The 25000-nt window shown below is 36.4% G+C and overlaps 1 protein-coding gene across 2 annotated transcripts; it reads left to right on the top strand.

The window, feature by feature from the left end:
* The first annotated feature begins 560 nt into the window (after positions 1 to 560).
* Positions 561 to 24157, top strand: LOC121971777 (dynamin-2A-like). Of its 2 annotated transcripts, XM_042523213.1 has the most exons (22): positions 561 to 1006; positions 1122 to 1172; positions 1256 to 1376; positions 1477 to 1584; positions 12699 to 12760; positions 12838 to 12955; positions 13102 to 13441; positions 14442 to 14589; positions 14924 to 15025; positions 15116 to 15235; positions 15436 to 15519; positions 15643 to 15770; positions 16543 to 16603; positions 16770 to 16908; positions 19442 to 19518; positions 19621 to 19677; positions 21914 to 22052; positions 22142 to 22305; positions 22750 to 22860; positions 22935 to 23002; positions 23428 to 23600; positions 23764 to 24157. In XM_042523213.1, the coding sequence occupies exons 1-22, from the start codon at positions 866 to 868 to the stop codon at positions 24015 to 24017; spliced, it is 2766 nt and encodes a 921-aa protein (XP_042379147.1). In that variant the 5' UTR covers positions 561 to 865; the 3' UTR covers positions 24018 to 24157. The 2 variants fall into 2 exon arrangements, with proteins under 2 accessions (XP_042379147.1, XP_042379146.1); XM_042523212.1 differs by lacking the exon at positions 561 to 1006 and having other exon boundaries at positions 1127 to 1172; positions 13102 to 13420.
* The last annotated feature ends 843 nt before the right edge of the window (positions 24158 to 25000 follow it).

Raw genomic sequence — 25000 nt, forward strand, 5'->3', positions numbered from 1 at the left:
AAATAATTTATTTTTTAAAAATTTAATTTGATAAACATACTATACATAAAGAAATATTATTTAAAGATTTTTTTATTAATTGGATCAAATTTAAATTTAAATTTAAATTTAAATATTTTTATAGTTATTTTAATTTTGATAATTTTTTAATATAAAGTATTTTATGTATAATATTTTTAATTAAATTAATTTATTTTAATATATTATAATAATTATAAATAATTACTATAATATTATTAGGATAAGGATATACTTAGAAGAAAAATGATAGCGTGAGTTTTGTTTTTTAAAAAAAATACAGCATCTTTTTAAAATTTGAATGCCATTTTGATTTTTGAAAGGACGGCCTTTTGATCAATGCTGACGCGGCCTTAAAAGGTACGGAAAGATGTCACGGTTAATTCGATCCTATCTGTACAGGTACTGCCCCAACCTCTTCCAATGAGGTGGTGGAGCCCACACTTAAGTAGTAGATCCCATCATCTCATTGTGAGAGGTTAGGGTAGTACCTGGTAGGGTGAAATTTACCGTCACGGAGATAGGGAGCAGAACGCCACGACGTCTTTAATTGAACACCAACCTTGAGTTATCGAGTTTGCTCTCGTCCTATCTCCCTCTCTCAGTCTCTCTCGCTCTCTGCCTCCGTCGAGGAAGGATCCGGAGCTCCGATTGTCCAGGCGTCTCTCTCGATTCCGCAGATCTCTATCACGGAATGCGAACCATTCTTCTCGTCCGATTTCGAATTTCAATTTGTTCTTCTGCTGTTTAGATTTGGATCTCCGGTTGGGGGGTACATTGTTGGTCGGAAATCGGATTCTATCCTTGCTTGTTGAGATCCTAACCGATCTCGGTTTCTCCCGCTGTAATGGAGGCAATAGAGGAGCTCACGCAATTGGCGGAGTCGATAATGCTGGCGGCCGCTCTTCTTGCGGACGAGGACATCGACGAGGGCTCCGCCTCGAAGAGGGCCTCTACTTTCCTTAATGTCGTCGCTCTGGGCAATGTCGTAAGCCTCTCTCTCTGTGTCCCTATTCGTGCCGTTTCATGTTTTGTTTTGCAATATGTTGAGTTGTTGATTGAGATTTAAGTTACACAATTGAGTGTGCGTTCGCTGATCTTAGGGAGTAGGAAAATCTGCTGTCTTGAATAGTGTGGTCGGCCATCCTGTTCTGGTACACAAAAATTCGAACTTTTCTGATAACTGATCTGTAAGTTCGGTCGTCTATTGTGTTTAACAATCTTTGCCTTGTCACAGCCGACGGGAGAGAATGGCGCCACTCGTGCGCCGATCATAATTGATCTTGTGAGAGATGTATCCTTGAGCAGCAAATCAATAATGTTGCAGATAGATAACAAATCGCAGCAGGTTTCTGCGAGTAAGAGTCTCAAAGCTCTGCCAAAGTGCCCTTCTTTGTTTGCTTGCTTCTGTATTTTCCTCTTGTTTACTCATGTTATTCGTATTTCTTTCTGTTGTAGGTGCTCTTAGACATTCCCTTCAGGAAAGGCTGAGCAAGGGCACTGGAAGTCGTAGTTCAGGAAAGAACCGGGCAGATGAGATTTACCTGAAGCTTCGAAGTTGTACAGGTTTGCTTTTCTCTTTTCCTAGTATCCTTTTTTTTCATGAAATGTTATACATCGAGAATACTACTTCAAGTTGATCTTATACTTCATGTGGCAATCCAAGAGGTGGATCAATCATTAAATGATTGGGTTCATTTGCACTTTGATTTGACATGAAAGTTTTGTGTGGCTCTCATCAATGACTAATAAAGTAGGAAATTTGAGAACTTGGAAAGTAAAATGATGGTCCATTTTGAGTGCTTATTGTTGGATCGAGTCATACGTGAGAGGGGGGTGAATCACGTGGTTTTTAAAATCTCTTTCTTTTCGGTTTTGAAATCAAGTATGAACGCAGCAGAATAATAGAATAGATACACAAAAACAATACGAACACAAGCGGTTTACTTGGTTCGGAGCCTTCGACGACTCAGACCCAGGTCTAGCAGACCTATCATGGGTAATCCACTAAAACACCTCTTCTGGTACCTCCAGAAGAAGGAACCGAGTACAAAGAAATTAGGCAAAATGTAACACGCTACACTTCTCTTTTTCAGTAATTAAGTACAAAGTAACTTCGTTACCAACACTTAGGGATTGATGTGAGAGCGCTCGTGTGTCGGTGTTGGTCTGCCAGCCGCGATTGGAAGTCCTTGGAGCAGTCGTCGGGCACAGCAGCTTCGCAGCAAAAAGTCGCAGCAATCGGAACCTCGAATTGACGCGTAGTAGCTCGTATATGAGTTATTGAATGAAGCTTGGTCGAGACTGCATTAAATAAGGCATGGAAGACGCCTTCCATAGGTGTTGAAGGTGCCTCCAATGGGTCAAATCTGATCCTGAAACTTGCTGAAGCTTATCGCCGAATCGGTCAACTTTTATCCTCTAGAAAACGCCTTCCATGAATAGTTCGAAGGCGCCTTCCAATGTGCGCCTTCCAATGTTTGAAGGCGTCTTTGGGTACTGTTCACCCGAAAGCCTTTGTACTCCTTTGTCCTGTAAAATGTGTTAGTCCAAAATTAAAACATCTACCCTGCAAAACAAAGTTAATACAATTATAATAAAGAGTAGTAATTAGTTCCTGTCCTCCCAAGACCAGGAACTAGTCAAGGTCTCAGTTTAGGGATCCAAAATGGGCATATACTGGACTGACGCTTACTGTCCCTCAACCCGAGACGCACCCTCACTTAGTCACTCTCCTCCAGTGACTTACCTTAACTTACCAACTTGTTGTTGACTTGCTTGTTGACCCACCAAGTCTTTATGCCAGTTGTCTGGTCCGCAGACCCAACTGGACTTCTGCTGGTTGTCCGGTCCCACGAATCCAATTGGACTTTCTGCCAAATATCCAGTCGGCCCGTTGACCTATCTGGACTTTGCACCAGCTATCCGGTCCCGCGGGCCCAGGATTTTAGCCTGGTGTCTGGTCTTTTGGACTCATCAATTCCTGCACACTTGGTAACACAATTAGATCACAAAACACCTAACTTAACTCACTTGTCATTTATCAAAACCTGAGTTAGACCGTTAATGCAAACTGCATTAATAATCTCCCCCTTTTTGATGTAATGATAACTTGGGTTAAATTAGGAAAAAAATATAAAAATAAGCAACAACAAATGATTTTAAAGGGAAGCACAAAATTTAGACAATTAGTTTTGTTCTCTTGATCATTTTTAAGGTTAAGTTATTCTGAATTTATTTTGTTTTCTAACTTAACCCCTAACCCTCCCCCTTTAACATTCATCAAAAGACATGCGTAGATAAATGAATCAACAGAGACAAAAATTGTGTTAAGTAAAGTAATGAGGGAAAGTAGTAACATGTTTCGTAACACAAAACTTTCAGGATTATTGGGGAAAGGAGTTAAAGGTTTTTCATAAATTATTCGAAGCGCTAAATTTGCAAAACACTTTTTAGGAAGTAATATCATTCCAAAGGTATTTCTAAATGGAGTTAAAAAGAATTTGCTAAGTAAAATAATTTTTAGAAATATGTGTAAAATTATTTTCAAAGAAGGTTTTTTAAAAAATTTGTGAAACTGAAAAGATAACATTTGCAAGAATTGTACAAAACTTGTTAAAACTTTTTTAAAGTGTGTTCTAAGAACCTCTTTCAAAGTATGGTTTAAAACAATTTTCAAACCCCTTGTAATTTATTTTTCAAAATATCTTTAAAGATAGACTTTTTATTTTTCAAAAGATATATTTTGAAGAAGTATCAGATTTTATTCATTTAAGTAAAATTTGAAAGTTTATAACATGTTTTAAAAGCTAACTCTTCCAAAAACAACTTTAAAGTTAAAGTTTAAAGAGTTTTCAAGATATTTTCAAAAGTAAATTTTAAATATAATAACTTTTCAGACCTTTTTTTTTAAAAAAAAAATTAAATAAACTTTTAAGAATTTCATATTAAGGAAACTCAAAATAGTCTAAACAAGAATTTCTTAACTTAGAAAGATTTTCAAGATAACTTTAAGCATAGTTTTTAAACAAAATTTTGTAGTTAAAATTATTCTTCAAATATCCTCCCCTGGACCTGATATTATTTTAAAAAAATATAATCATCTGGAAATTGTCTTTACACATCTAACCAGTAGTTACTAACTAACTATTAGAGGATAACAGTGTTTACTTGGTTAGTCAAGTTAAGTATATATTTCCAGGTATGATTTATCTATTGTTGGAGTACGTAACTTGATTACTTTAATTTGGTATTTCTCGCCCAGACTTTTATTGATACGATATAAGCATCTTAAGTCCAAGCAAAGGGCCTACGCATCTCACGCCGTTCTAAGTTTGTGAATACACAATCAAGGTAAACCTAATTTGTTTGTGAGATGCTCAAGTCCTAGATCTATAAGATCATGCTTTCTATGGATTTGATCTAGTCTAAGGCTAAAATCAATTTTGAAACTCTAAGGAGATAGGAATATTTTTTTAAAAAAATATATATATAAGTAAGAAATTTTCCTAGAATTTGCAAATCATTGGAAAAGTGTTTTGAAAACAGCAAGCCTAGTCTATGAAGCACATTCCTAATTGTCGACGCAAATTGCTAAATTCACTTTCAGGGAGAGGTTTGGTAAATATGTTGGCTAAGTTTGACTTGGACTCAATATAACTGAGTTCAATGTCGCCTTTAGTTACATTATCCCTAATAAAGTGATGTTTAATTTTTGAATGATGCACTGGATTTTTTGTTAAGTTGATTAAGCTAATATTGTCAATTAGTACTTTTGTTTTTTTAAGGTTTAGATTGAAATCTTTTAGAGTGTGCATCATCCATAATAGTTGTGCAACACATTCTCCTATTGCTATATATTTTGCTTCAGTAGTAGATAAAGCGACACAGTGTTGCTTTCTACTAAACCAGCTGACAAGTGATGGTCCAAGTAGTCGACAACCACCACTTGTACTTTTTCTATCTAATTTACAGCCAGTATAATCTAAGTCAGAGAACCCTATAAGTTCAAAATTCATCATTCTAAGGTACCACATACCTATGTTGGACGTTCCTTTTAAGTATCTAAAAATTCTTTTAACATTGATCAAGTGTGACTCCTTGGCACATGTTTGGTACTTCGCACACATACTAACTGTAAATAGAATGTCAGGTCGACTGACAGTTAGGTACAGTAGGCTTCCTATGACACTTCTGTAATATTTAAGGTCTATAGGTTTTCCATTTGGATCATGGTCTAGGGTTATATTGGTGGCCATTGGAGTTTTACTTTCCTTGGAGTTTTCCATATCAAATTTTTTAAGTAGTTCAAGTGTATATTTTTGTTGATAAACGTAATTTCCTTCATTTTTTTGTTTGATTTGTAGACTAGGAAAAATGTTAGTTGTCCTACTAGACTCATTTTGAATTCTTTTTCCATCAATGTTATAAATTTTTATAGGAGTTTTGAATTAGTTGACCCGAATATTATATCATCTATGTAGATTTGAGATGTAAAGAAATCTTGATTGACTGTTTTGACAAATAGTGTTGGGTCTACTGGACCTTGTTTGAATTTGTTTTTTAAGATTATGTGGTCAACCTTTCTTACCAAGCTCTAGGAGCTTGTTTTAGGCCATAAAGGGCTTTTTTAGTCTAAAGACATAGTTAGAGTGTTTTAGGTTTTCAAACCCTGGGGTTGACCTACATATACCTCTTCCTTAATCAGTCCATTTAGAAAGGCTGATTTAACATCCATTTGATATAATTTGAAACCCTTATGGGCTACATAGCTTAATAACATTCTAATTGATTTAAGTCTAGCGACCGGAGCATAGGTTTCATCGTAGTCAAGTCCCTCAACCTGACTAAAGCCTTTTGCTACTAATCTGGCTTTATTTCTAATAACTTCCCCTTTTTCGTTTAATTTGTTTCTAAAAATCCATTTTGTTTCTATTAGTTTTTTATGTTCCGGAAGTGGAACTAGATCCCAAACTTCATTTCTTTCAAATTGGGTCAGTTCCTTTGCATAGCTAAGATTCAATCTGGATCACTTAATGATTTGACTGGGCATCCGAATACTTTAAAATATTTGATATTGAGTATTTTATTATAACAGAGTTCAAACGAAGTCTTATTATTATTTTTATTTATTGTGATTCTGTTGCACAAAGCAGACTGCACTAACAATTTCTGCAAAAATATTTTAAAAGTTTATATTCGTTAGCATTATCCTGGAAAATTCAAGTAAGGTTGTATTCTTCCCGCATTGCGGGAACTTCGTGCGCCGGGCTGACTTTTTTTTTTTTTATTGTCCTGGAGGCTTCAAGTAGGGTTATATTCTTTCTTTCCACTATTCTATTTTATTGGGGTGTTTTAAGGTAGGAAAATTCGTGATGATAACCATTTTCAAAGCAAAATAGATTAAGGTTGTGATTTTTAAACTCACCTCCGTTATCGCTTCTAATTTGTTTAATTTTTTGATCTTTTCCATTTTCAGTTTGTTTGCAAAAGTTACTGAAGACTTCAAAAGTTTCATCTTTATTTTTTAAGAATTTTACCCAGGTGAATCTTGAGTAATCATCTATTTTTACTAGGCAATAGAGACTCCCATTTATTGATTTGATTCTGTGGGAGTCAGATAGGTCCAGGTGCAACAATTCTAGTATGGAATTTGTTTGAGTTTGATTAGTTGATTTGTGAGTTGATTTGTGAGTTGATTTGGTTTGCTTTCCTTGTTGACAAACATTACAAATTGTTGAGTCTAAGTTAGGTAATTTTGGTAAGCCTCTAACTAAACTATTTAATTTTGTTATGTTTCTAAAGTTTGTATAGGACATTCTTCTATGTCATAACCAAGTTTCTTCCTTTTGGGCCAAGTGACACTTAAGTGAAAAGATGGTTAGGTTAATTGCATAGATGGTGTCCTTTCTAAACCCTTTGAGATTTATGTTATGGTTATATATGTGTTTAATTAAGCATTCAGAATATAGGAACCTAACCTTATCTCCAGAATCACACAACTAATTAATGCTAAGTAGATTGTATTTGAAATTATCAACAAGTAACACATTTTTAACAATAAAGCTAGTTTTGAGTTCCATATTACCTATTCCAATTACCTTAAGTTTGCCCTTGTTTTCAAAGACAATTGTTCCTAAGCTTTTGCATGTTAGTTGAGTAAACTTGGTGTGATCCCAGTCATCTATCTGGAACAACCATTGTCTAATATCCACCTGGTTTCCTACAAAAGGTAGGAGTCATTTATTAACTAAATCAAGGATTAAGCTTTTAAGTATAATTTTTAATTTGATTTTTAATTTTATTATTATTATTTTTAATTTAAGTTTTAAATTTTAATTTAATTTTAAGTCTTAATTTAAACTTAAGTTTTAAGTTTTAATTTAATTTATTTTTAATTTCATTTCAATTTAATTTATTTTAAATTTAATTTTAAGTTAATTTGAATTTGAATTTTAAGTTTAGTTTGAATTTGAATTTAAATCCTTAGTCATCTCACCCAATTTATGTTTTCAATCAGGGAATCCTATAATTTTATAAGATGAGTTAGGTTGAATTTTAAGGTTTGGTTTAACTTTGTGTTAGATTCAAGTTTAGTTTTGGGTTCAACAAATAGACATTCGAATAAACTTCTGGGCTATGGTGAGTCACTTGGACATCATTAGAGTAACCATACCTTCAAAAAATTTTAAATAGTCCTATCCACTGAACTTAGTACAAAACTTTGGTCAAACCAGTTAGGATTAGTAAGAGGTAGCTTCAGTTAGTTTCACTCAGCCAAATGCACCACGTCGAAGTCATATCTTCCTAGACATGCATAGATAAAGCTTCCCTAACCTACTATCATCCAAAACTTCTCCAGTACCGTTTATCAAGTTAATCTTTTGTCCCTATTTAACTTAGTCCTAATTATCCAGCCGGGTAAACTATTATTTAGGAGGTGTCAGCTAATTTGGAGCCTCCCCCTGAATTTTGAGCTAGGTTTAAGTTTTAGGTTTGTGTCAATTTTTATAATTATAATACACTTGGTTATTATTGGAGTTTAGGTTAATTTTGGTTCTACTTAATTTAGGTTGATTTAATTTTATTTTATTCCTTTGGTTTGAATTTATTGAAGGTTTAATTTTGAAGGTTGATAGTGAGTTATTTGATTTATTTTGATTTATATAGTGAATTTTGTTTTTAGGGGCATAGTGTTGATTGAGTCTTACTTGCGTGGTTAGGCACACTTTTAGAACCCAAGCCTTGATTTGATTTTTATTTTGATTGACCAGAGATATAAAGGTTTTGTTGGTTTAGCTGGACTTGTATTCGAGTTCGGACTTGTTGTACACAGCTCTTTGTAATCCAAATATCATGTCAAGGTACTTGAATCTAGTTGTGAATTTCTCGAGTAGTTCTTTTAGTTCAACTACTTCGCCATTCAATTTGGAATTGTCCTTTTCAAGTTTTGCAACTTGAATTGGGATTTCAGTTTGAAATGGCTCAGTTGTTGAGCCTGAATTTAGTTGATTATTAAGTATTTTATTTTCTTTGATTAGTTCATCTATTTGATCTTCAGATGCAGTCAATTTGTTATGTAAGCACGCAATAATTTTAAAAAACCGTTTGCTTAAAGTAGATTGTACCTCATCGGAACCTTCGAAAACAAGTGCGAACTCGTGGCTCAATTCGGGTTCGAACTCATCTTCCAATTCACTTTCCGATTCTGGTTCGTACGCCATTAGTGCGAGGTAGTTGGTGTGCCTTGGTTCATCTTTATCAGATTCCTCTGCGGACGATTCATCCCAAGTTGCCTTGAGGGTTTTCTTCTTTTTGAGATTCGTGCAGTCAATCTTGTAGTGCCCCTTCTTGTTGCATCCAAAGCATGTGATGTTTGACTTATTGTTGGAGTTAGAAGTGGAGTTAATCTTCTGCAGGTCGTTTTTGGTGAAGTTCTTCTTTCTCTTGGTGAATATTTTTCTTGCCAGGTTCACCAGGTATTTTTCATCGTCTGAGTCTGGATCAGATTCGACTTCAGGTTCTAACTTAGTTCTGGATTTTTCTTTTGACGTTCCTGCAATAAGAGCAATACCTTTCTCAGATTTGGCGTTAGTCTATTCGTATAGCTCTAATTCATAAAAAAGTTCGTCTAATTTTAGTTTAGATAAATTCCTCGAAATTTTATATGCATCCACGATGGATGCCTACAGTGCATTTCGAGGGAAGGCATTTAAGGTATACCTTATCAAGTTTCAGTTCTCCGTCTGATGTCTGATTGTGTGGAGCCCATTGAGGATATCTTTTATTCTCGCGTGCAACTGATTGACGGATTCTCCTTCCTATTTTTTTATATTAAATAATTTATTTAAGTACAGGTCTCTTTTAGTTACCTTTGCGTCACTAGTTCCCTCGTGTAGTTCTATTAGTTTGTCCTATAGCTCCTTTGCATTTTCGTGTGGGCCGACGCGGTTCAGCTCCTCCTTTGTTAATCCGTACGGGATTATGTTGAGGGCCTTGAAGTTGATATGGGTCTTCTTCTTCATTTCCGGATTCCAATTTTCCGGATTCATTGGAATTCCGGCGTTGTCGACGGGCGCCTTGTATCCTTTGGTGATGCTGAACCATTGGTCGAAGTCAATCTTTAGGCACACCTCTATTCACCTCTTCCAGTAGGGGTAGTCATCTCCTTTGAAGAGGGGAGGACGAACGGTGTTGTATCCTTCAAGTTGGGCCATTGTGACTGAAAAAGGAGACTAAGAGAGGGTACTAAGACTTGATCTTGGATTAGCAAAGTTTGAGAAATAAGTTAAAAAAATACCGAAGAACTCGAGTAGTGTTGCACAAACTTTGAGTAAAAAACCTAACGAGAAAAATTTTTTTTGAATAGGTAAAGTGTTACCAATTCAAATGCAAAAAACCAAAATAAAAAAATAATTTCCCCGGCTTGATTGGTGGTTGCACAAATTCAGAGCAGAACTTGCTCTGATACCACTTGTTAGATCGAGTCACACGTGAGAGGGGGGTGAATCATGTGATTTTTAAAATCTCATTGTTTTCGGTTTTGAAATCAAAGTATGAATGCAGCAGAATAAGAGAATAGATACACGAAAACAATACGAACACAAGAGCTTTACTTGGTTCGGAGCCTTCGACGACTCCTACTCCAAGAGCCAGGTCCAGCAGATCTATCGATGGGTAATCCACTAAAATACCTCTTCCGGTACCTCCGGAAGAGAGAATCGAGTTCAAAGAAATTAGGCTAAATGTAACACGCTACATTTTTCTTTTTTAGTAATTAAGTACAGAGTAACTTTGTTACCGGCACGTAGAGATTGATGTGAGAGCGCTCGTGTGTCGGTGTCAGTCTGTCGACCGCGATCGGAAGTCCTCGAAGCAGTCGTCGGGTGCAACAGCTTTGCAACAGAGTCATAGCAGCTTTGCAGCAGATTCGCAGCAGGAAGTCGGAGCAATCGGAACCTCGAATTGACGCATAGTAGCTCGTATATGACTTATTGAATGAAGCTTGGTCGAGACTGCCTTAAATAGGGCATGAAAGGTGCCTTCCATAGGCATTGAAGGCGCCTCCAATGGGTCAAATCTGATCTCGAAACTTACTGAAGCTATCGCCAAATCGGTCAACTTTTATCCTCCGGAAGGTACCTTCCATAGCCATTGAAGGTGTTTTCCATGAACAGTTCGAAGGCGCCTTCCAATACTTGAAGGCGCCTTCGGGTGTTGTTCACCCGAAGGCTTTTGTGCTCCTTTTGTCCTGCAAAATGTGTTAGTCTAAAACTAAAACATCTACCCTACAAAACAAAGTTAACACGGTTATAATAAAGAGTAGTAATTAGTTCCTGCCCTCCCAAGACCAAGAGCTAGTCAAGGTCTCAGTTTAGGAATTCAAAATTGACCTAAACTGGACAGATGCTTACTATCCCTCAACTCGGGACGCGTCCTCACTTCGTCACTCTCTTCTAGTGACTTACCTTATGTTGAACTCTGTGATTGTTTTGATGTGATCAACCAAGTTAGGTTAGATCCTATTTGGTTTTGATCCCTGTGTCTAAATGTGCAAGAGCTTAGGAGCACAGGAAGTCGAGCAGAAGAAGCAGCTAGCGAGAATGATGACATGGGAAGGGAGCCGATGAGCTCAGTGCATCCGAGGGACAAAAGGGATGCGGAAGATTACACCGATGGACGAGAAGAACGTACGTGACATTCGAGGGACGAGAAGATGGAGCGAAAGCCTGCTCAAGGAGAAGGTCGGAAATTGGGTTCAGGTGAGCCCTATTTCGATTGGCCGCAATCACCCAGGCGATCGAAGCAGCAGGAGAGCAAAAGGAGCTGAGCAAATGCCCTCAACAGAGCTTGAAGGCGCCCCATGCGCCTCCGCCATCTTCAGACGGAGGGCGCCCTTCATAAGCATGGAGGGCACCCTCCATAAGCATGGAGGGTGCCCTCCATAAGCAAGGGAGGCGCCCTCCATGGCTATGGAGGGCGCCCTCGACCTGGCCAAAGTAGTCGTTGGCAGCAGATAATGGTTTATCCGCTGCTGCCTTGCTGGAGGCGCCCTCCATCAACCTTGAAGGCACCCTCAAACTACAGATAGGATTTCCAGGAGCTATAAAAAAGCCCGTAAGAAATAGAACAACAACTACTGTAATCAATTTCCTAGTCTTTTCTGAGCTTTTCATAGATTGTAAGAGGCTTCTCTGCCTACACGAAGGAGAAATTTCTAGTGGAGCTTTGCAACCGCCGTGGATTAACAACCACCTAGGTTGTAACCAAGTTAAACCTGTTAGCCTCTTTTAATTATATTAGTTGTTCATTTGAGTTTATAATTATTGTGATAGTGCTACTAATCTTAGTTGGAAAAATAGAGAAAGGTTTTATATTTTTTAACAGACGCTGCACCCTCTTACCGGCCCCGCTACACCAATACCTTAACTTACCAACTTGCTGTTGACTTGCCTCTTGACCCACCAGGTCTTTATGCCAGTTGTCTGGTTCACAGCCCCAACTAGACTTCTGCCGGTTGTCCTGTCCCACGGATCCAACCGGACTTTCTATCAGATATCCAGTCAGCCCGTTGACCTATCTAGACTTCGGACCAGCTATTCAGTCCCGCGGACCTAACTGAATTTTAACCTGTTGTCCGGTCCTTCAGGCTTGTAAATTCCTGCACACTTGGTAACGCAATTAGATCACAAAACACCTAACTTAACTCACTTGTCATTCATCAAAACCTGATTTAGACCGTTAGTGTAAACTGTACCAACACTTATAACTCCTCTATAAGTTCTGCTGAGATGTAGTTTCACATGCAGAGGACTTTGCGTATTTGAACTAAATTTAAAGTAAATTGTTTTATTTTTTCTGACAATTTTGTTTCTATATTATGCTGTTGGTGACCTATTTTTCATTTGCGGACATGATGAGATGAATTTCCAATTGCATAAGATACTGCTCTTGCATTTTAGAAGTAAGTCTTTGTTATGCAATCAACCACTACAACAACAAGCCAGGTCTCCCCACCATTAAGAGTTGGCCACATAGATTTCTTATTTAATGCAATCACTCAAATATCAATTGTTTTCATGGGCATTTTTTTCTATGATTCTCCTCTGCAGCATATTTTGATGTGCCTTAGTGACTAGTTATTTTTTTACTTTATGAGTTAACATGTTTGATTTTACCAGCTCCTCCGTTGAAATTGATCGATCTGCCTGGATTAGATCAGCGGTCCATGGATGAGTCAGTAGTAAGTAGCAATTGTGGTTTTTGGCACGTAAACAAAATGGCAAAGATTATGCCTTGTTCAAATATATGCCCTTTTAGGTTGGTGATTATGCTGCACGAAATGACGCAATACTGATGGTTATTATAGCAGCTGCTCAGGCATCTGATGTTACTTCTTCAAGAGCTCTTAGGATGGCTAAAGAATTTGATGCAGAAGGTTCTTACAGGCAGCACACATAATTAGCATTTTTTTTGTAATTCTTATTGCATGTTACAATTAGTTAATATATGCTTGAGTATTGTAATTTTAATATTTACTTCAATCTCCTTTTCCTTCTTGTGTACTAATGTTCATTTTTGTAGGAACTAGGACTGTCGGTATCATTAGCAAAATCGATCAAGCAGCTGGTGACCAGAAAAGTATTGCTGCTGTTCAAGCTCTTTTGTTGAATCAGGGACCGAAGAGTGCTTCTGATATTCCATGGGTAGCTCTCATTGAGCAATCTGTGTCTATTGCTTCAGCACAAGCAGGAGCAGTTGGGTCTAATAATTCACTGGAAGCTTGGAATGCTGAGACTGAAAGTCTTAAAGCAATACTTACTGGAGCTCCACAAAGCAAACTTGGTAGAGTTGGTTTGGTGGATACCCTTGCTAAACAGATACGTGAAAGGATGAAGATCAGGTTTCCAAACCTTCTCACTGGGTACTTTATGAAGCTATATTCTTGTATCGTGATTTACTTTTGTCTTGGTACTTTCAATTCCATGCTATTAACTTATTTGGATTATTGCAGTCCACTGTTTGCTATTTAGAACATAAAAATATTTTATGTATGAGAGTTTGCCTGACACATCATACATCTTTTGGTCTTATAGCGTTAACTCTATTTTGCAAATGTCAAGTGAATAATAACTTCAAGAATGATATTTCTGGACAGCCGCCCTAATATGAAATGGGATTATTTGTTAGTGTTTTGAAAATTGACCTGGGCTAGTTAGTTCAACCACTTTTTTGGGACGTAGACCACAATTTGGTTGGGGTTAGACAAAAAGTGAAAAAAAAAAAAAAAACAAGAAACAGATAAAGCACCAAACCTAGTCAACCTGGGCCTGCTGATTTGATTTTCAATCATGTAATTTTGCATTTCTTTATTCCTTCTATTTGATCTGATTGGACAAATTAAACCACAAAGCAGGTGCCAAGTAGAGGTTCCATGACCGTGGTTAGTTCAAACCATTGTGTTGTTTTTTTATATCCTCTTATATCTCTCCATAAACTTCTGTTAGAAATTGTTCATGAAATTTTCATCTGACACCTGGTAGCTTCTGCAGGAGTTCCTATAAACAATTTCTAGTTTAACTTTAAATATGTATAGATGCACAAATGCAATTAACTGTGTTTTTCCTTCATCTAGTTGTATTATAACATTTGGATGTACTATTTTCTATCATGATGTCATTTTCCTACTAGTATTCATCTTCAGTCTTTATCTTAGAATTCTAATGGCCCAATTTTCCACATTGATCTTTGTGCTATTATTACAATAGCTATGTGTTAATTGTTTTGACTAGTTCACTTTGGTACTATTTTTCTTGTACTGCACAATGGGATTGATTGCTCCTCACAACAAGCTCTTTTGCCAGATTTCATGATGCATTGTTTGTGTTTTACCTTGACGTGCATTTGTTTATTGATCTATGCAGATTACAGGGTAAGTCCCAGATTGTGCAGGATGAATTATTCAAGCTTGGTGAGCAAATGGCAAATACTGCTGAAGGTACAAGGGCTATTGCATTGCAGCTTTGCCGAGAATTTGAAGATACATTTCTGCAGCATATTTCTTCTGGTGAGGTCAGTTTTATGTTTGTGATGCTTTTTGTTTTTATTTAACAAACTATAAACAGCACAATATAAAGACAAACAATCCTGCCATGTCCACCGGAATTATATATTTTATGTACGAGCTACAAACAAACAATTCCATGATCTGAATACGTGGACATATAAATTAATCAACTTGAGTTATTTTTATGTTCGCTTACCTGCAGGAAGTTGCCTAAAGTGCCTAGCAGCAACTTCTAATGTTGTTTAAAATGGTTATACTTATATAATATTGCATCTATCGCACATAAGTCAGTGATATGATGCTCTAATATGATATCTTTGTTGTGCATAATTTTTGTAGGGTGCAGGTTGGAAAGTAGTTGCAACCTTCGAAGGAAACTTCCCTAACAAAATTAAGCAGCTTCCGTTGGACAAGCATTTTGATATAAACAACGTCAAACGTGTATATTTCTATCCCTATGTTCTTTTATTAGCTTATATTTATTCTGTTTTTTCTTCTGCTTACTTTCTTTTCTTGTTATCTTGCCCCTAGATTGTGCTTGAAGCTGATGGATATCAGCCATATTTAATATCTCCTGAGAAAGGTCTGAGGTCTTTAATAAAGTGTGTTCTTGAACTCGCTAAAGAACCATCAAAGCTTTGCGTAGATGAGGTGAATTTTCTTTTATGGTATATATTGCTTTTGCACCTAAATTATGTGGCAAATCTCCTCTTTTACATAACCTCCACTTTTCTTTGTTGTTAATTATTTAGCATATATTAGTTCTCTACTTTGCTTCATTGCTAATTATTTAGCACATATTAGTAAATTCTCTGTCTTATGTGAATGTTTTCTTGTTGCAATTTAAACAGGTCCACCGGGTTCTGCTGGATATAGTTTCTGCCTCAGCAAATGGTACCCCAGGACTAGGCAGATACCCACCATTTAAAAAAGAGGTAGTGTTACAATCTAATGTTTCCATCTCGAGCAACATGTTTACTTTCTTGCCACAGGCAGCTTTTTTTATATTTCTGATGTGCGAACACTTTGAAATTTCTTTGTTATCTTCAAAAAAAAAGGTGCTTGCAATTGCATCTGCTGCCTTGGAAAATTTCAGGAATGAGGCAAGGAAGATGGTTGTTGCACTTGTTGACATGGAACGATCTTTTGTTCCTCCTCAACACTTTATTCGACTTGTGCAACGCAGGTTTGTTGCTATTCCTGACAGAATCATTCAAAAACAGAGTTTTGATGTCTTCTTTGTTGCTTCAATAATAGTTATAGTTGGCCAATTTGTATTTTTGCATGGAGGACCATTTAGAATGACAAAGGGCAAAAATAGTTCTTCAGTTAATGCAAGGTAGCAGACCTTTTTTTTTTTTGTATAAACACCTCATCATGTATGGAAATTCTACCACCCGAGTACCAACTCAGCTATGCCCATGGGGGCATAAACACCTCATCATGCTTATAGGATTAGGTGTGTCTAATATCAATCTAATGAGCAACCCAAATTAAAGAACAAACCATTAACTTAGGCTCAACAAATCACTTGGAACACTTTAACCCCAAGCTAACATAGTTCGCCCAGCTAAACTTACAAACCTTCTTTGACATTAAAAAGTTCAATAAGCATTGATGAATTTCCCCTACTCTCTATGTGCTTGTTTGTTAGATATTTGGTCTTCTGTTTTTATATGCCAAACACTTGTTTTTTCTTTTCCTAAATTTCTTTCTAAACTGAAATCCTATCACAATCACTGGCAGAACTCTGATCTGACATGATTGAAAAGGTTTGCTGAAGCTTTGCTTTTTTTTATCCTGATTGTACTGCAAAAAGGTTTTCTTTTCAAAAATATTTTTTCTTTTCTTTAGTAGAAGATATTATTGTTTTAAGAAATGTTTCACTAGTTCAGCTAGGCTTAAATCTATTAAAAACTTCAAATTGTTAAGCTTCTAATACAATAATGTACTGGCAGAATGGAGAGGCAACGACGCGAAGACGAGCTGAAGCACCAGTCGTCAAAGAAGGCAAATGAGGTAGAGCAAGCAATTATAAACAGAGTTAATCTACAATGCCTTCTTCCCTCCACTTTTCTACAGTATAAAATATGACGCAAAGATTTTAGATTTACTATAGATCTGGCATGATATTTTGTATTAGTATTTTAACACATTTTGAATATTTTTATAATGATTTAACTAGGAATCAAGCTCTCGGCCTGGGATTCAGCAGACAGGTGGTAGCTTGAAATCGATGAAAGACAAAACAAATCAATCCGACAAAGATGCAAAAGAGGGCTCATCCTTGCAGATTGCTGGACCATCTGGAGAAATAACAGCAGGTTGTCCACCATCTTTAAAGTAACATGTATAATCTTATTCCACATGTTAATGATACCAGTAATGTTAAGTACACCATGGTTTTATGTAAAGAGCCTTAAATCATTCAGCTTTTTGTTCTTCACTAAGCTCTGGCAAACAAATTCCATGCCAATAACATACAATAAAGTTGCTTAGCAAAGCACTAATTTGAATATTGCAAATTATCTTTTTGATACTATGCAATTAAAACTGTAAATTGTCTTTTGAGTGTGTTATTATGGAATTGATAATGGAACCACAAAAACTATGAACGGAAGGCCATAATTGGTGGATAATCCCTTTGGATATGTCAATACCCATAGTTAATTGCATTATGGAATTTGGAAATAGGAAAGTAGTATCTTGCAATATATTTTAAAAGGATAATTACATGTATATATTGGACTCAATGTGGAAACTCTAGACCTAAAATACCATGAGTGACCAAATCCTTTACACCAAAATTCTATTGGTATAGCTGGAGCATATATAGCATCTATGTCCGGTGATCTTGTCTGAAAACTGGAGAGATGGTGTATTGGGAATGGTAGCTTGGTTGTTGATTGAGAGAAGACCTTTTACTCCGTGGAAAAGCTTTCTTTCGATCCTGCGCACACTCAAACAAGCCAACAAAACGTCAACGCCCAAAAACCAAGGGGGAGTCTTTGGCAAAGGCCCTCCGACGCTCAAGTCAATACAATTCCGGCCGGGTGAGTGGAGAACAGTAAAGAACGTGCGCGCGAGAGTAAGCTTCAGATGCTCTATCTCCAACTTGTTAGATTTTCCTATTCAGGTCTTCACTGAATGGATTGCACAGCTAATTCTTTTGCTGAATGCAGCAGAATGAGTGGCCATTTTCTTGTCTCAGGTCTTATTGGAGAGGAAAGCTTATCTCGATCCTTTGCTGGACATAAAAAATTGAAAACATGATGTTTTTTCTTTTTTATGTCTTCTTTGACTTGAGCAAAGCAAATGCAACATGCAAACAATTTAATTTTTGAGAAGAATAATTAGATAAGAGGAGTGGAAGAAGTAGGAAAAAAAATCTATAAGTACTAAACGATGGGAGATGATTGTTTCATATATGATAGAAGGTGAAGACTCTTCTTATGATGGAGCTTGGTCCAGCGAATGCAATCAATCTCGCAGACCCTCATGCCAAAATGGAGTTATGGCTTTGCTGAGATTGTGGACATCAAAAGACTAGAGGACTAGAGAGTAGGTACAAGACTGTACGGCAAAAGGCGGAGATGATTTAAACTCCAACGTGGAAGATAGAGGTTGTAGATCTAGAAGTGGATTGGGATGTGGATCGTTGGTTGGAGTTGGCATCATCGACTCGGTTTCAGAATTGGAGGAAAGATGAGAGTTTCTCCTCTTGCACTTGTGGCTCGTCCCCTTCAAAAAGTGGTGATAATTTTGTTAGATTTGGCAAAGTGAGTCACTCACAATAAAGGAGTTAGCAGGTGAGCTTATGGTTGGACTCAAGACTCAAGTGATGTAACAGTTGGACTGTGGAGCTATTTGGAAGGGAGGTGTCTTGCAGTGATGGATCTTCTGTGATGGATGCTTGCCATATAAGGCTTTTGTGGATAGGTATCATGTGGTTCCTTCACTCTAGCTGCCTCGCGATGTCAGGTGGTGACTTTACCTGGGGAAGAATGCATGAAGCTCAAAGGAGGGTCCGTGCAAGATGGTGTCTAGTACATGCTAGCAGTTGTCACGCAATGGAGACAATGGCTTCACGTGGATGAGAGAGATGGGAGGAGAGAAGTTTGAAGGATCAGAAGTTGGCAGTCTACTCCTCATTCAATACCTCTTTGAGAAATTGTAAGGGGCTTTAATACCATATAGAATTGGGGGATAGGGAAATATTGCATTGCAATATATTGTAAAGGAATAATTACATGTGTATATATATATACCCAATGTAGAAATCCTAGATCTAGAATATCGGGACTAAATCCACTATGCACATAACCCTATTGTCCTAATACCTCTATCATGCACATGCACGCTCTTTCAAAATAACAAATGGTTTCAACATACAAGGCTCTTGCAATGCCAAGTCTGGAGAAGATCTTGGCATAGTCCTACCATTTCAAGATTCTTTCACCTTGACTGCAACCCTGGTGACTCATCACCAATTTACCTAAGTTGCAATGGAGCAAATTTTCAAATTGCAAGGCATGTCTTGACTCTTGAATATGCCAATTAACTTCTGCTATTTGATTTTGATTCCTTTTCTTTGTTTTGCCTAAAGTTTCTACTTATACCATCAATATGCCAATGATTTAGCTAATACATTCATGTCAACATTAGATGTATGAGCTAGTCATTTGGTTCACAGTTTAAGCCCTGCTTTCCAGCCTTGTCATAATTTCAACTGACTAATTAATTATGTTATGTTAACTTAGTCACCCATAGACTGTTTATTAATACTGCCTTAACTAGGGTATTTATGTTTGCATAACGTATCTACATATTTTAAACTCAGATTCCTTTCATATGTAGGGTGGTTGCTAAAAAAAAGTGGAAAAGCAAGTGGCTGGAGCAAGCGATGGTTTGTCCTCAATGAGAAAAGTGGAAAAGTTAGTTACTTGGGAATATACCGTTGAACTCCATGTTGCATTTTGTTAAATTGTTTATTTTCTAGATAATGGTCAAACATTGATTATGAGTTGCTCTTACAGCTTGGATACACTAAAAAGCAAGAAGAAAAACATTTTCGAGGCGTTATCACTTTAGAGGTAATTGCTCCTTCCATATGATCTTGTTATAGTTCATTTGCAAGTACAATGATTTAAATTCTTTTTCCCATTGAATTTGTTTCTCAACCTCAAGTAAAGGATGTGTTAGCAACAACTGAGTGCTATCACAATAAGCAAAACAGTTGCAAACATGGATGTGAACACTCATTGATAAAAGACCTGCATATTAATCTATCCCTGCAATAAGCAACTTTCTGTCTTCTATGTTTCAACTTAGAAATATTCAAATCAGAAGGTCATAGTGCCTCCTGAAGGTCATACAAGGGTGATCAAGGACTGAATACCTTTCTGTCCTCAGGAGACTCTTAATTGCTATCTGTCTATCCAAGTGGGTCTTTCCTTTACCAAAAGCACCTCCATTTCTGGTTGGTGACATATTTGATGCTTTTCAGAATTAAAAAACATATATGCATGCTAACTGGTTGTGAAACATTATAAAATAAGGAAAATTAAGTAATGACGAGAAATAGCTCCTTTTGGTTGTCTAAGACGCAAAACACAGTAAGTGTAGTTAAGGATCTTTTATGTTCCCACACTTTGGATATTTTTACTAATGAATTTGCAAAATGTTAATAGAGATATGATACTAACATTTTGAAAGGATAAATTCAGAATTTCCCAACATTTGGCATGATAGATATGTATTTAACATAAATAAAAAAATAAATGAAATGCAACACAAAAAATCATAACCCCACATTTTTTTTGGGTCAGGTGATAATGGTCTTTCCCATGGATTGAAATCTCCAGCCGTTACTCGATACAACTGAAACATCTTGTTCCGCTTGCGGACTGACACCGATACAAGCACGTGCCAATGCGCCGTGACACATCCATAAGCATCGTGCGGGCCCGAGCGACGTGTCCGAGCCAATAGCCGGGCTCGTGCGATGCATGTCAGCCCACGTAATGCATTTGGACTCGTCGCGTGGGCCAGAACAGTGGTAAGAGGGCATTTTAAACTTAGGGTTTAGATAAACTTTAGGTTAATAATTTTAATCAACTCCCTGTTATAATTGGAATAATTATATATATATATATATAATACTGAACTATATCGGCATGACACTATATGGTACCGAAACTATCATTCTAGTCTGGGACCGAAACACGACTCAAAATTTTAAACCATGGTCTTTTCTGCCATCGAGCTTTGTTGAAATACTATCATTCATCAAAGTATCTTCGGTGCCTTATATTTTCCTTAAATAGACTGTATACAAGTCTTCCTATTTGCTTCAGTCATCCTAGTTGGCATTCCTAATTTGGACAATTATCCATATTTCTTTCGTTGATCATGTTGATACCCTATTGACGTTTGTTACTCTGTCCATGTCTGAGTTGTCTTGAGTAAGCTTAGTTGCGCAAGGCAAATACTTCACACCACTGCAGCAGCAACAGCCCATACATATGTCAGCTTAGACATGATCTTTGGGGTTCTCTTGTTCATAATTTCTGCGTCTACTTGTTCTTCTATGTTCCAAGTCCAATCTTACAACTGGACTACATTGTTGTTAACTTCTAATTAAAAGATTTGAGTCTAATAACCATATCTGGACATGTTAACTGTTAATGCTAGAGTTTTCATTGTATAAAAAAATTGAGAAACATGGAAACTTTTTTCATGCCTAAATGGTGTTTTAGTAATGATGTTTTTAATAAAATGAAAATTTTAGAAATAAAACTTAACATTTGAAAGAAATTCCAGACATTGGAATATAATTGTGTGCTAAGTGTAATTGCGGGGTGATCTTACTTTGAGTTTCATTGTACACGTCTGACTCATTAGGAAAGCAATTGTAGATTTTATTGCCCTCATAAGCATATGCTTGATGACTTGATCTGGGAGGAGTTTTATGAGAATTTCCATCTTTGTCCCATCCTCTTCTCACTCATCTATTTCGTTGGCGCACAAAGATATATATTTATTTTTGAGATCTTCGAATTTCCTGAAAAAAGGGAATCAACCTCTCAAGTAGAGTGCCAATAATTATGTAAACGTTTTAACATCTTCTAGATTAGAAAGTTTGGGTTCCTGTTAAGTCCTAGCTATGATTGATGGTTGCATGTTGTCTAGTGATTCTTGGTAATATCTCAAAGGATTCAGGCTCTATTAACTTTATAGATTCATCATTATATATGAGAATTAAATCTGTAGCTCATGTAGATGTTCATTTATGGATTTTCTTCCATGACTAAGACATTAAACCCACAGGAATGCAACATTGAAGAAGCTTCAGAAGAGGAATCTCTTAAGAGTTCCAAAGAATCAAAAAAAGCAAATGGATCAGATAAACTTTCAAGTTTAGATTTTAAGATAACCAGCAAAGTTGCTTACAAGACGGTGCTTAAAGGTAACCTGAGAATGCATATCTGATTTTTGATACGTTTGCCTCATGTAACACATGTTTCTTATGCAATTATTATGGGCTGGAGCTTGCAGCGGAAAGTGCATTAATTTTGAGGGCTGAGAGCATGGCAGACAAAGTTGAATGGGTGAATAAGATGATGAATATTTGCAAATCTTCCAAGGAAATTCCTTCTAAAGGCTCATCTGGTCTTGAAGCTAGTACTTCGATTAGGCAAAGTCATTCAGATGGTTCACTTGTAAGTCTTGGCTGGTCTATTTCCATATTCAGGAGAGTGTTAGTACCGAAATTAATTGATTTTTCATGAAAATCTCTGGATATATCTAAACCTATTTGATCTCATGTGTTCTTTTGATAAGATTCCCATAAATAGTTTTACAAGCCTGGAAAACCACTTTCAGGGACAGAAGAGTCTGTTTTACCCCAATGCTATTATAACCACTTCTCAACCTGTCTTTTCCATTTAGTTGCCTTTACACACATGCTTTCATGTATGCATGGATGTGGTTGCTTGAAGCTTCTAGACAATTTTGGTTTGCTCATGTTTGTGGATGACCACTCGATGTTGTTGCTGATCGTAGACCCATAAATATTTACAAACCAAAAAAAGCCACTTATATGATGCTTTTGAGTTTGATCTTTGGTGCCATTGTAATTTTCTTAGGATAATTTGGATATGTAGGACACTATGGCTAGAAAACCAGCTGATCCAGAAGAACTTAGATGGATGTCACAAGAAGTCCGTGGTTATGTCGAGGCTCTTTTGAATAGTCTTGCAGCCAACGTTCCAAAGGTAGTGATTTTTTGTTAGGAGTTGGATTAAACATTAACAAATCCTTTTAATATGCCTCTCATTCTGCTAAGCAGGCAGTTGTGCTTTGCCAAGTGGAGAAAGCTAAGGAAGACATGCTCAACCAGCTATATAGCTCCATAAGGTTGGCTAGATGCTTTCTTTTTACATGTAGAAATTTGCACAGAATAGGAAACAAAATAATTTTCTTTTTAGTAAGCACAATGCACACTTCGGGTCCACGATTGTTAATAGTTAATACATTTTCAAAATCCACTGTTTTGTTGATTCTACATTAGAATTAACTACTATCACACTAGCTTCCAGTTATTGATCTGATTGCTTGGAATTGTCTAGTCGTCAGGGGATTCCGCTTATCAGTACTTAAGAATTAGCAACTATCGCCAGCCTTTTATTGCTTGGGATGCAATATAATAAGTAATTGATAATTCATTTTCAAGATTTTTTTCTGTTTAAAAATTTTAACTTGCAGAAAAGCATATATTTGTTCAGCTCATCAATGTGCAAGTTCAACATTTAGTATCATTTTTTTCTGCCTCTTCCTTATAGTGCTCAAAGCATAGCAAGGATTGAAGAACTACTACTAGAGGACCAAAACGTTAAGCACCGAAGAGAGAAATTCCAAAAGCAGCAGTCTCTGCTTTCAAAGATTACACGCCAGCTTAGCGTTCATGATAACCGAGCATCGGCAGCTAACTGGTCTAATGGTGACACTGAAATAGGTATTCTTTTTCGTCGGCAATCCTACTCTGAGTTATGGTCTTCAAATGTGTAAAATTTTGCTCACATTTCTGGCCTTACCTTAAAGAATGGCTTTGTAAATTCTCTTTTTAAGTGACATAGACTTGCAATTCTTGTTAACTTGTGAAGATCATTCATGTGCAGAAAGCAGCCCGAGGAGAAATGCTGCTTCAGGTGATGACTGGAGGTCGGCATTTGATGCCGGTTCCAAAGGGCCAGTCCGTGACTCGTTCAGGGGGTCACCCAGATCAAAAAGTGCCGATAGCCGTGGTAGTTTCCGGTCCAGCGACTCACCACAGAATGGTGACTCAGGTCTGAACTCCGGTGACCGGCGAATGCCAAACAGGCTACCTCCAGCGCCGCCTCAGGGCAGCTCTTCAGCCAACAGATTCCTCTAGGCCACAACTTCATGATCATGGAGTCAGCTGAGCCAGCACATATCCAACCCACACCTCCTCCACCTCCCCTCTCTCTCTCTCCCTGCCAAAAAACGCATGTACCCCTCCACCTCCCCTTTTTGTTTTTTTTGTTTTTTTTTTATTTCATTTAATTCTCATTTTATTTTAATTTTTTAATTAATTTTATTTAAAAATAACTCTCATATAATTATATTTTTAATTTTATTTAATTTTACTTTTTTAATTAATTTAATTTATTATTTTTTATCAATACTTTATTTTTCAATTTTATATAAATTTTATTTAGTTTTTATTTTTTTAATTAATTTAATTTATTATTTTTTATCAATACTTTATTTTTCAATTTTATATAAATTTTATTTATTTTTATTTTTTAAATAATTTAATTTATTATTTTTTTCATAATACTTATATTTTTTCAATTGATTTTTTTAAATTTTAATTTTTTATTAATTTTTTAAATCAATTTCTTTATCAAATTTTTTTCAGTTTTATTTTTTTCAATAATTTTTTTATATGTTTATAATCTTTTATTTATTTTTAGTTTATATTTAAAACTAAAAAAAATACTACCAATTAATAATGAACACATTCATAACTTAGGAACAAATATATTTTTTCCAAATGAAGAGTACATGTAATAATACAAAAAAAACATAAAAACATATAAAAATAGAAATCTTAATCAATATTACCTCCAAATTCTGCTCCCGATGCATTTGGTGGTGGTGCACCTATTATTTCGTACCACAAATGAGCACGTGTCCTGTAACGAGTGACCCATCCTTTAGCTTCATACGATGAATGTTGCCACCACCAAGTTGGAATGGGTGGTACAGAATAATGAGGATATAAGAAAACTTGTACGAAGTGATTGCCAATATGAGCAATAGCTATTTCTCGACGCTCTTGGTTTGGAACTGGAGGAGTTCTTAATGGCAAGTGAGTAAAATAACTCCCAA

Source organism: Zingiber officinale, chromosome 4A (assembly GCF_018446385.1).
Source record: "Zingiber officinale cultivar Zhangliang chromosome 4A, Zo_v1.1, whole genome shotgun sequence".
Taxonomy (NCBI): Eukaryota; Viridiplantae; Streptophyta; class Magnoliopsida; order Zingiberales; family Zingiberaceae; genus Zingiber; species Zingiber officinale.